The following is a 12,631-nucleotide window of genomic DNA, read 5'->3' as shown; positions in this document are numbered from 1 at the left end:
ATATTTTTGAGACATGCATGCTCAAGCCAAACATCAAGAAAACAAACATTTTTCCAGTCCTTTAAAACGGGAGCTTTTTATATCGCCGGCTGCCGGCTTGTTTCTAAAAATGTCTCCTCGGTTTTCTATTTTTTCAGCCCGTGAGTCTCTCCTCTGCTCTCCTCTCCTCTCTCTCTGTGTCTCTCCCGTCCTCGCTTTAGCGCGCTTATTATGGGTATCTGTGGCCTACATCTGAGCGCAGCGTGGCACGGAGCCGAGCCCCTCCCCCCCCCCCTCCGCCCAGTCCGGGCTGCACGAGGAAACCGGAGCCCTAAGAACGGAGGGGGGGGGGGGGCGGTTGTGCAAGCGACAGAGAGAGAGAGAGAACGAGCGAGAGAGAGAAAAAGAGAGAGAGAGAAACAAAACGTGACTAGGCACCCAAAGCGTCCTGTTATGCAACTACTGACCTACTAACATACATTTTGAGACAGAAAGCCAGGAGAGAGAGGGGAGGGAAACTGGAGCGCGTCACCGACACGGAACGAGCATCCGAAGCAAAACACAGGGGGTGCGGAGTGGCGGCACTCGGCTCGCGGCCGGACGCAGAGCGTGAGGAGCACGAGCGCATATCCATATGGTGCATCTGAGCGGAGCGGCGAGGAGACGGAGCTCGGAGAGACACGGAGAGGGAAACGGAGACGCCGCTGCTGCGGACACTGTGCGTGGATTTCGAGGCGCGCGCGGAGGTACGAGCTCGCGACCCACAGTCCTGTACAAAACACGCGTGACACACTCTCTGGCTACTACTTTATGCGTTCGTCCGCACCGAAGCGAAGAAGGTCGTCTCCGCAATCGTGTGCGTGGCGTCGCGGTCGCGGCGCGTCTCGCTGCTTTATTTATTTGCTGCGCACGACGACTCAGGTGGAGCTTTTCTGATTTCTCAGCTAAAGGAATATAAATAATCAATATTGACTGAGGGAGGAGTGCACGTGAAATAGAGTCTAGAGAGCAGGCTGTTATAATTTGTCAGGTGGAGAGAGGGACCAGGAACATCAGCAGTAGCATGATGGAAGTCACACACACACACGCACACACACACACTGGGGAAGGACGTGTTGTGAGCGTATGAAAGAAATATACACTGCGTGTCACTGAAGTGATTGTGCACGGTGCTCTGTTGTTACCGTGTGCCCGTCCCGTCCTGTGTGTGTGTGTGTGTGTGTGTGTGGCGGGCGGATGCTCCGCAGTGCTGCGAACTGCGTCTTTATTCATTTATTACTAATGTTTTCTTTATGAGCTCGTGGTCGCGCGCGCTCGCACGTGCCATCGAACTGCTTTTCACGCTTCTTTTTCCATTCTCCGCTGAGCGAACGCGCAGCCTGGACTCCGCGCGATAGTTGCCTCTTTAAAAACGTGTCCCCTCCATTGGTGGCCTTTCTTACGCTTCTCCGTCACGTAGGTGCGGTAAAAGTGCAGCGCGCGCCTGTCAAAACTGGAGCGCGAATTCCTGCGCGTTAAAAATCGGTGACTTTCCCTCGTGCTGACGCGCATTTTTTAATCGGGTTAGGAATCCACGCGGGCGGACTGGAAAAATTCCACGCGAGCAGCGGGAGCACGCTTCTCGCCGTCACGTGCGGCGGGATCTCTGCAGAGGTCCACGCGGGTGGTGTGTGTACTACAGTAATATTCCACCCAGTAACCCCTTCCTGCTCCGCTGACTGTATCCGATGGGAGAATCACGCCGCGCACAGATGACTAGAACTGCGTGTGCTGTTCTGTTGTATGTATTTCAGTGTTTATACACCATGGACCATGTAGCAATCATGTGTCTGGTTTTTTTTTTTTTGGTGGCGGGGCGGTAGGATGGCAGTATTTGCCTTTGTTGCGCCACGCGCGCAGTTTTGTGTGCTATTTTGGGGTGAGGAAATTCCCTCGGCCGCTACGTGCTGAAAACACGATCGACGATGATCCCAAGGAGCCGAGAATACTACATTCGCGTGGCGAAAACTGCTGTAATGTTGCGAGCGCTGCGTTTCTCCAGCGAAGGTGACACATTTTCTATTCATCACTCGCGCAGTGACGTCATGGTGATTCAGACGAGTCGCCCGGACAGAAGCCTGCCTGGTTCGTGCGCGTCCTCGTTACTTGCGACGGTTTTCGTGGCGCTGGCGCGGCCCCGTAACGCGCTTAATTGACGCTGCGACGTAGGCAGGGCGCGCGACACTACATCCTGGCAGCTGGAGGGGGACCGAGGGAGTCTCGCGGAGGTGATTCCTGCGGGAAATAAACTAGCCGGCTTCCGCTGTGTGAGTGGTGGTCGTGACTGTGGGGAAGCGCGGCTGTAGGCACGGCGTGTCCACGGCGCGTGTCCTTTTTATTTACACAGATCATCGCTGCGTGGCGTGTCGTGTCGCTCGGAAATCCTCGCACGAACAGCACTTTTTATTTTCTCGCGGTGGCAGAGAGAGTGGCGCTCGCTGTAATATCACGCGCGAAATTACATAACCGCAGTGACTAATTTTAGCAGCCTGACGCCAGTGATACAAGCTCTTATTATTATCCTGCTACTGTAAGTAAAAGAACGGTGCAAAACACAGGGTTCGACTGAAAAAAATAATAAATGATGAAGGTGAGCGTGAAACAAACCAAAAACGTACCGCGCAAATGTGTTTTCAGTAATTCCGTGGAATTTACAAGAATGAAGAAGCCGCTGCTGATAACAACAATAATAATAATAATAATCATCATCATAAATCACCCATTTTGGGCATGTTTCACTTTAAGTGTTCACTAGAAGAAAAAGGAATCTGCGATTATAACAGTGAACGCCGAGAAACACATGGTACATTCATGAAGGTAATGAAAAAAAATATTCATTTATAATCATGACTGTAATTATAGTCATGGTAATTCAAAATTCAACCTCAAAAATTGCTTGAGCTCTCTAAAAAGCAGCGCGCGTGGCACGGCATTCCCCGCGCTGCGTGCAAGTGGAGGAAGGAAGGAAGGAATGGTTTGATTTCTCACATCGCCTTCGCACATTAAGGTTCGGGGTCGTACACGCATGCCCTGTGGTTGCGTAATAAAAGAAAAAATTACTGGAGTTGGACGCAGTACGTGATGCAACTGGTTGGAAAGCATCACAACGCATTAACCCCGAACCACTTTGCCAGCAGCTCGAATGTAGTTCATATTAGTCAAAGATGAATGAGGGTCGACATCACACAGAGCCCTGGAGAAGCTGAGTGCATGAGAACACCAAAATAAATCCTGTCCCCCCCTGGGGACAAGCCCAAGGCTGCAAGCCTAAAAAATACACTTGTAGGCCAGCAAGCTGAGGGACTCTTGCAAGACAGGTACGGTGATACCTGATGGATAAAATGCATCATTTTACTGCAGTCAGTTTTTGTGTTGCTCCGTTTCATAGGTAAACGAACGACAGCAGGTACTGTACTGTAGTGTGTCTACCGTTATAAGTCACCTTGGGTGGAAAGGTTTCAGCGAAATACTACATAGTGTTTGTTGTAAGCTGCTTTTGGGAAAAAGAAAAGAATTTGCAAAATAAATGGAAGTGTTTTCCAGAAATATTTTGTTGATTTGGAACGTGGACAAGAACATATTACGAAACAGCAGAACGTATTGCTAGTTTTGTTGTAATGTTTAGGCCTGCTTTTAATGATTTTCAATTTCATTTTAAATTCTGGTTGTATATTCTTCCTGGCACTGCAGACTTCATCAAAAACCCTCTAGGAAATGTTACGCTCTTTTTCATGCTCTTTACTTTGAAATATACCAATTTCACACGTCTTGATGACATCGTGTACTGCAAACGCACGTACTGCTAGGTGCCAGTGTGCTCCAGCAGACATAGACACGTATTCACTGTATCATTTGCTTTCATTAAAGTTCTGTACAGAACAATACAACGATTGACATGACATTTCCTCAGTTAACTTCTTCCTGGTTGAGAACTGCATTGCTACATCCATCACATGGCATTAAACAAAACTAATTTACCAGCTCTGTCAACAAAACCTTTGATAGGAAGAAATCAATTCCAGTCCTTTGCAGGCTGTAGGGCCCATGTGAGCAAGGTGCCTGATGTCCTAGAGGGGTGGTTTTTTTCATATATACACCAGTGTTTACACAAGGAGGTATTCTGAACTCAACCCAGCTGTCCGAGACTCTCCGTGTGCTCCCCACCCCCGCTCAAGGATAAAGCCCAGGCGTAGGAGTAGGGCAAAGGAGGCCCCTCCACGTGCACGGGGGAAGCGTGTCGTGGAGGAGGTGAGAGGCTCAGCTCAGAGCAAGGGCTCAACCTCGATTTCCAACACCACGGGGCTGGGGGAAAACAGGGGACCGAGTCCTGCTTTGCTTGCCGGGACAGGATCCCAGACAGCATGGCTGTGGTCTCGATGTATTATGTCTAAAGAGTCTAGTTTTGTTTCAACACAAACTTAGTGTGAACACTATATGAATGCTGCATATGCTAATAAGAAGCTAGTGTGTCATATAAAACAAGATTGTTGTAATCAGAAACATTCAGATTTCCATTTCATAGCAGAGGCAGGCAAACGGTGAAAACAGTGACGTATCCAATGACGTAAGTTGTTTTGCTTTTGTGTGCCGTTTTGTCGTCGTAACGCGCAGCCAAGAGCTTGGACTGATGAGGGATTAGTGTTAGGCATGATGCGTCGCTGCATATAATCTAGTTTTCTGCTCCCGCCAGGCGTTCTTGTGTAGGATTCGTCTTTCCCCATTCGACCGACATCCTCCTTCTCGGAGTGCTCGCTCTCCCTCTATTTTTAGAGCGTGCTCTAATTCTCTCCCTCACTCCCTCTTGCCGCTGTGCTTGCAAGCTTTGCTGACCTATTTTCCAGCATGGTGCAGCAGGCAGAAGGCTGTGTTTCCAGGTCAGTGGGACATGGTAGTAGAACGTTTCCATAAGTGCTGCTCCGCTGATGCCTCCTGGCCTTCAGCGGGCAGAGAGGAGGTGAAATAGTCACCCATCATTGGAAGGCATGGCGAGAAGCAAGGCCTTCCTCCTCTTTGCTTTTTCCTCTTTCCATCCAGAAGCTGGAGATGGGGAGAAATGTAAAGAACGGGAGACAGGTCTTCACTCGCCATGCGAGATGCGGTGGTGCTCTGTGTGGTTATGTAAGTGCCGTGCTGAGAGCGAACAGTTTAAAGAAGAGTCAGATTAAACTATCGTTACATCGTGTGCGGCCCTAGCAAGCCTCTCCTGATGGAATTGCTATCGTCCTTTTTGCAACAGATGCCACATAAAAAGAGACAGCAGTAGTAATGACGCATACTTCTACTTTGAGCTCTTCCTGAAGAGGCTTGGGAGGCGTGTACGTTGGCTGGGGTTGACCTAGATACTTCTTGCATCGCAACAAAGTTCTTTTGACTACTCAGAGTTTCTGTTTACTGAAAGTCCAAGAGGGTGCGATACAGCAATACCCACATACTGTATAATGACAGTGAATGAATCAATGAATTAATGAACGAATTAATGAGTCAATGAATAAATGAGTGAATGAGTGAATGAATGAATGAATGAATGAATGAATGAATGAAAACAAAATAATTGAAAAGGTTGCACTTTGTATGCACCCTCACCTGTGTCCGTAACTTAAATGTTATGCCAAACACACACACACACACACACACACACACACACACACACACACACACACACAGCACTACCATAACCAGTTGCTGTAGGTAAAAGCCAGAGATACCTGTGAAACCTGAGACTGAAAAAACACCAACACTGGCAGAAATCGCATGACATTTTTGAACTAGTTTTATACTGACATCATTCTTAAATGTGGGCCTAGAGTTTTGCCAACCTAGGTGGTGTAAAAGTTGAACTCCAGAAAGGCCCAGAAAGCTCTAGAAACTGTACCCCAAACTGCAAATTTCAACTGAGGCCCCCTCCGCCACAAGCCAAAGTTACATGAGCACATTAGTGTTACACAAGCAGGCCAGACAAATTACTTAACACCCCGTGCACTTTCCCCTCCCACCCCAAAATCCTTCAGGAGTTGACCTATATTCCTCAACCTGCCCCCACTGCAGCTCACCCTGCGCTCTTCACGGCCCAATTCTTTCATTGCTCTTTTCATTTGTTTATGCCCCTTTTTGACAGCCAGGTTGGCGCAGCGCACGGATCCAAAGTTTTACGTTCACCGCCTCATCTTATTAACGCTTCCTTAATTCTTCTTTAGCTCTTGTTCCGTCCCTCTTCCGCTTGAACGCAGTATCACACGTACCTCCTCGCTCACAATGATGCTCCTCATCGCCATTTACAGAGGCGGGTCTCACCGTGCCGCTCGCAGGGGATCGTTTCACATTTGTGCTGAGTCTCAGTCGCTGCGCCACTGTGATGCTGCGGCGCTGCGGAATTCATGACAACGGCACTGGGTCATGTCGACCAACCCGCATGCGCTACGTGGTTTTCAGTATTATAAGAAATAACCAGGACAAAACTGTAATGTCTGTTAAAACTGTGCGGTATTTGTCTTGAAGATAAACTACGGAGAATCGCCCCGGATTCCTTTCCTAATGGACAGAAATGCGATTTGGGACAAATGGTGCTTGCGAAGAAATGTAGCGCGACGAATAAAAGTGCCGTTTTCACTGCCGTTACATCACGCAGACTATAGCTCTCCCCCCAGACAAGTTGGAGGGCAGGGGTCACAGTTCACAGACAGAGCAGATCAATTGAGTAGGCAAAGGTCAGACACGGTTGCTAGGGGTTGCAGACTATTCAGCGGTTGCTAAGGCAGGCTCTGCGCTCGGAGCCAGGGCTGCAGTTGGGAACACAAAAAAAGACGTGGCGCACGAACAGGGATTCGCAACAAAGGCCCTCACAGACACATTAGGCAAAGTAGAATAAATTACCTGCGCAACGTCTGAAAGCGCGTCGGCATCCATTTGTCTGAAAATATGGCCGTTAATGACAATGTTATCTAACTGCATGCTGTTCGAACGTTCACGAGTCTTTTCATTCTTCGTTTTCACACTCTTCTGCTGTGCAGGCTGCTGAAGGGTGAAACGGTGCCCCCAGGAGCCTGGCAAGTTGAGCCAGACGGAGTGACCTACATCCTGCGGAGCGCCCCGAGCAGCGGGCACGCTGCTGTCAGATCGGCTCTTTCGGAGGGACCAGACGGCCAACCAAGAGGGAGGCTGAGGGTCAGATGCATCCCTGTCTCCAGGCTACAGGCGTCTCCTTGTGAAGCCAACGCCCACAAAGCTGAGAGAAAGCAGAACGGCAGAGCGTCCTTTCCTTTTCGGGAGACAAAGACTTTGCGCCTTGCGCTGCTTACGGTCCCTTGTTAAATGTGGGAGGCTCAGGTTGCTTTCCACCTCTTTCTCATCTTTCTAGCTAATTTAGACACTTGAGCTTCAAAAATACTGGCAGAAATGTAAAGCGAGAACACACACACATTTACAAATGCGGTTCGCCCCCGGAAACGCACAAGTACATCAGGAAGGTTTTTCTGATCCAGCCACTTAGAATTTCCAGAAGAGAAAAGGGAAGGAACACATAGAAAAGATCCCTCGAAAGACAACTCCTCTCCGTTCCCTTGTCGTAGAACTTGTTCAGGAACTCAAGTCTTCGATGGTAGCCGAGTACCACAATTCCAAGCGTCCCCCTGCCCGACAATAATGGAAAGCTTGCCGTCTCAAGTCCCAGCATCCAGTTCCAACTGCACAGGCAAAAACCTTGACGACTTGGAGGGATTCTCCGGCTACAGCGAACGTCTCCCCTCACCCCAGAGCAACCCAACCCGCCAGGCCAGGCTTCTCAAGCCCAAACCCAACATGAGTGGCCGCCGTAAGCGTGAGTTCATCTCAGAGGAGAAGAAGGATGCCTCCTATTGGGAGAAGCGCCGCAAGAACAATGAGGCGGCCAAACGGTCCCGTGAAAAGCGCAGACTAAACGACATGGTGCTGGAGAACAGAGTCATGGCGCTCAATGACGAGAATGTGCGTCTGAAGACGGAGCTCCTGCAGCTCAAGCTACGCTTTGGGCTGATCAGCACCGCCTCTTACATGGAGAAGAGCCAGCAGATCAGTGGCACTAACGGGGGAGCTGGAAGTTCTTCCTCCAGCCATTACTTCTCTAGTGGCTACTCCAGTGGTTCACAAGTGATGATGAACTCTGATTCCTCTGAGGCCGAGCAGTCCGGCCGGGGGGACAGCCACACACCGTTGGTCAAGTACTCCCCACGCGGGTCCCTGTCCGACATGTCCGATGGTTCATCTCGTGACAGTCCCGAGCCCTTGAACTATGAGGTCAAGCACGAGAGCGCGGGCATGGACATTGGAGGGCTTGAGGTGGATGTCAATGTCAACAATGGAAGTGCCACGCAGATTGTGTTCAGCCTCCACCCCAACCTGAGTTCTTCTCATCATTCGCACTGCCAGCTTCACCACGACATTGTGGCAAACCCATCGGCCCCTTTGACTGTCCCCCAGAGGAGTGTCATTCTATACCGTTCCAGCAGTGGCTCCTATCCCACGGAGAGCCAGAGGTCCCCTCCTCCTCCACAACCACCACTACAGCAAGAACAACAACTGAGTTCCCCTGATGCATATCCAGGCCAGTCTTGCAGCACTGCCCCTCAGCCTGGGAGCTCGGAGACTTTGGCAGAGGTGACGAAGCAACTTGAGAGGAAGATGCTTGATTCCCCGCCCTTTGAGTATGCCAGCAGGATGGATGAGCAGTGCTATGGGGTCCACAACCAGCAGGAGGGGCAGGTGCCTACCAGCCTTGTTTTGGACCTTCCTCGCAACCATGAGGAGACAGATTGTCACATGTACAGCCATCACCACTCTTGTCTCAGTCCCCGCAATGAAGAGCCACCAGTTTTGACATACGAGGGCCCTAGGCCTAAGGGTTACTACCAGGAACACTCAACCTCAGCCAAGGACACATCCTCTAGTGATGGAGACCCTAGAAGTTCAGACAAGGATGCCTCCACAGATGATGAGTCTCCTTCCTCATCTTGCTCAGAAACTGGGAGCTATCGACAGCCAGCATCCCATCTGCCTGCTGTATTGGTCGCTGCACCCCAAAGCCAAAGCCCAGAGGCTCAGGCAGAAGTAAGAGGCACTGCACTGCCTCACAAGCTACGCCTCAAGCACAGGGCCATGAATAGCGGGTCCCAATGTGACCCCTCAGGTGGCCCACTGATCACTGCCCCTGCTCTGCCCCAGCACCCTTACTTAGCTCTTACAAATGTCAGTCAGCAGGTGAGCAGCAAAGAGGCAGAGAGATGGACACAAACAGACTTCTGCAAAAAAGAAGAGCCCAGGAAGGAATGTGGGAAGAAGGAGCCAACTGCACGAAACAGCCGAAATAAAAGGTGTGACTGAGCGAACCAAGGAGATGCTGGAGGTGGCTCCTAGCCCCTGTCTCCAGTGACTTCCTGAAAAAAAGTAGAGGCTCACTGACTGCAACTGGTTTTGTTTACCCATGTCATATAACCCCTCTTATAGCTTCTTTGTAACCCTTTGTCCTGAAACCAGAAAGCTGTATTGAAAAACCTAACCCCCCAAATGAGTTCATTGGTGCACTGACATATGCTGTACAGATGTCCCTGGTGTCTTTACCGGAGACAAGAAGCATTTAGCAGGATGGCACAGGGTGAGTGAAGGAGAAAGAATGGAACTTCTTTGCTTCTGATTTCTTTCATTTACAAAAAAAGATGTTAACCAAGAGCGAGCGCTTCGTGTCACCCTGGCATGCCGAATAAGTTTCACAAAAAGTTGTGCGAGCACATTTTTTATGAAGTGAAAACTTCAAGTGCCCCCTACCATGGCTTACAGCCGTTCTAACACGGACTAATGTGGATGACATCCACACGTACCAAACAGAAAACATTCTGGGAACATTGCCTTGACCAAAGAAACAATGCTCTGACTGAGAGACCTATCCATCTTCTTTCTTCACTTTCTCTTTTTATTTTTCAAGCACTTGGTTTGTATATTACTGTGATATAGAAGTATACATATTATATATAAAGATATATTTTAAAGAGAAAACAAAAAAAGCTACTCAAAAAAAAAGACAGAAACTGTAATATGGAGAGAGGATACGAACAGTCAACAGTCTGTCATTGTGAGAATGATTGAAAAGTCCTATCCCGTCTGTTGCTGCAAATTCTATCTAGGTGAAAAGAAAAAAAAAAAAAATTATTTTTACATTTAATGTTTATTTAACGTTTGGGTGGAGTTTTTTCACAGGTCATTATAAAGTTTGTTTTTTAAAAAAAAAATCTCGCCATTTGATAGGTGAACGGACAGGACGGTTTACGACACGTACCCTGATAGATGGCATCGACCGGTTGAACGTTTACAGCTCCGCGCCACTGAGCTCGCCGTTCGGGACACGCCCTTGAGAAAAAGGCTTTTGCTATTAAGAGTGGCGTGCAAAATGGTTGGGGCTGATAGTGAGAGAATTCCACAAAGCACCAAACGTTGTGCTGCGTAGCCACCGCTTTGCCCTGCCTTCAAACAAGACATTTGGTAAGAAGCGGGTAGACGGTATTCTACCAGTCCGCAATTCAGTCGTTGAAGCAAAGCTGCATTTAGGGCCGCTTTTCTAGATTATCCCAATACACAGCATATCCATTCATTCATTATCAGTAACCGCTTGTCCTAGGAGAGGGTCACGGTGGTGTGAAGCCTATCCCAGATGCATAGGGCACAGCAGGCCATTGCAGAATATACAGTATCTGCTTCTCCTGTTCTGCGCGTAGACAACAGCGGTTGGGAAAGGATACTTACTGGTGACGATAGTCACGGGAGCAAATTAAAAACATGCATGAAAAACATTTTAGCATCTTCCGTTACAGTGGGAGTCCAACAAAGCTTTGCTTATAGAGAGCTGCAGCCGAAGGTGGGCAACACCAGCTGTGTGCGAAGGGGAGAGTACGCCGTGGTGACTGGTTGAGATGAACCTCCACTCGGCGATGGAGAGTGCTCACAAAGTGCGCCCAGAGCACCGTTAAACCGTATCCGGTGCCCCTTTCCTTCCCACACGATTCTGACGAGAGCCCTCGTGCCACAGTGGCGGCAAAGCGATCCTGCGGTCCAGAACAACATACCGTAAGCCAACGTGCTGCTCGTCACCCTTACGCGCGGGCGAGATCCGCGTCCGTAGGCTCGGCCGTTTCTGTCGATCCCGGCTCAGTAATTATTGACAGTATTCGTCTTGCCCGCGTATAACTTGCCATTTTGATAAAATGTAAATCTCAACACCTTCCCAGCACGACACTAAAAAAAAGACACCTACCACAGTATGAATGAAGATATTTATTTCTTTTTGAGCTCCGCCTTCTTCGCGCGACATAAATGTACACCTGTCCCCGTTTCGTAGTCCTCATTTCGTACATAGCCGAAGTGTGCACTGGATCATAAAATTTGTAATGTCTTTGTAAAAATGGAAGCCTAGTATTTGGGCACTTGTGTATAAATGTATAAAAAAAAAAAAACACGTTCTTTTTTCCCTTGCATTGACAATGTTGTAATGTTTATTTTGTTGGTTTTTTTTTTTTTTTTAAATTTTATTCTAATTTTTTGGTAAATGTTGTTCCTGTTTTTATCTTACTGTGTCTATCTGTCCTTCCCACTCTGGAAGGTATGTATTTGCCCGTGGATGCCCCCATACCCACTCCTCCCACCCCGTACCTAAGTGTGTATTCAACTGTGATTGGTGTGTTTTTGCTGACGGTTTTAAGAAAAACAGAAAAAAAAAAAAAGTGATGTTGGTGTGATCGAGGGGATCTGCGAAGGATAACCCCCCCATTTTTTTGGAAAAGTAAGAAAGACACTAAAGGTTGTTGTGACAAATGGGTGCATTTCAAATAAAACAGAACAAAAGCAAAAAAAAAAATAAATAAATAAAAAGGTTGTTGAATATCTCAAACCGGCACTTCCCCCTTCTGCCTTTTGTTTCCAGCGCTATTCAAGCGAGGGATGAACTTCCACGCTGAAAAATACATGCTTCTTTACGAGACCTAAATGAGTGCTGGCAAGGCCGCGCACCCATGACCACCCGGAGATATCAGCTGTCAGACAAAGACTGCACAGCACCCCCCGCCCATTGGAGGGGACACACTGACACACATTGTGACTTACTCCACTGATGTAACAGTGGCCTAGTTATAAAGCCAGACAGACACAAAGTGATGCACAGCCATATATCCTTTATACAGCCGCTACTCCGGCATTGTATGCGATTGTTTCTGTATCTCATATTATTTAAAAAAAAAAAAAAAAATTGTAGGATGTTATCGGGATTCATCTGTCCTACGTTTTATGCACCTGCTCGAGCGATGAACGTCGGTGCATCAAGTGGAAGGCAACAAACCGGGTTTACTTAAGAGTCACACGTCTGCAGCCATGTCTCTTTCTCCTAATGTAATCCACGAATCGTATTTTTGCCGAGATGCGCGTCGCTTTGGAGAAAAGCATCCGCCAAATGAATAAACGTAAACGTAAATGCGGTAACTCGCGGTTCAGGCGGCCCCGGGACGGGCCTCCTGTTTCTTCGCGCAAGGCATCCTGCTTTCTGGCAAAATAATGCGTAACAGAAAAGTACAAGTGTTGAAAAGCGCTGCATTTATAACTCACT

The 12,631-nt window shown here is 48.4% G+C and overlaps 1 protein-coding gene across 1 annotated transcript; it reads left to right on the top strand.

Moving 5' to 3' along the window:
* The first annotated feature begins 374 nt into the window (after positions 1-374).
* nfil3-2 (nuclear factor, interleukin 3 regulated, member 2) lies at positions 375-12,199 on the top strand. The gene is made up of 2 exons (XM_018738681.2): positions 375-725; positions 7,026-12,199. The coding sequence occupies exon 2, from the start codon at positions 7,657-7,659 to the stop codon at positions 9,367-9,369; it is 1,713 nt and encodes a 570-aa protein (XP_018594197.1). The 5' UTR covers positions 375-725; positions 7,026-7,656; the 3' UTR covers positions 9,370-12,199.
* The last annotated feature ends 432 nt before the right edge of the window (positions 12,200-12,631 follow it).

This window comes from Scleropages formosus, chromosome 3 (genome assembly GCF_900964775.1).
Source record: "Scleropages formosus chromosome 3, fSclFor1.1, whole genome shotgun sequence".
In the NCBI taxonomy this organism is placed as follows: domain Eukaryota; kingdom Metazoa; phylum Chordata; class Actinopteri; order Osteoglossiformes; family Osteoglossidae; genus Scleropages; species Scleropages formosus.
This window is presented reverse-complemented; position numbering and strand designations above follow the sequence as displayed.

Excerpts from the sequence above, each read along its gene's own strand:
- nfil3-2 (XM_018738681.2), top strand. The coding sequence starts at position 7,657 with ATGGAAAGCTTGCCGTCTCAAGTCCCAGCATCCAGTTCCAACTGCACA.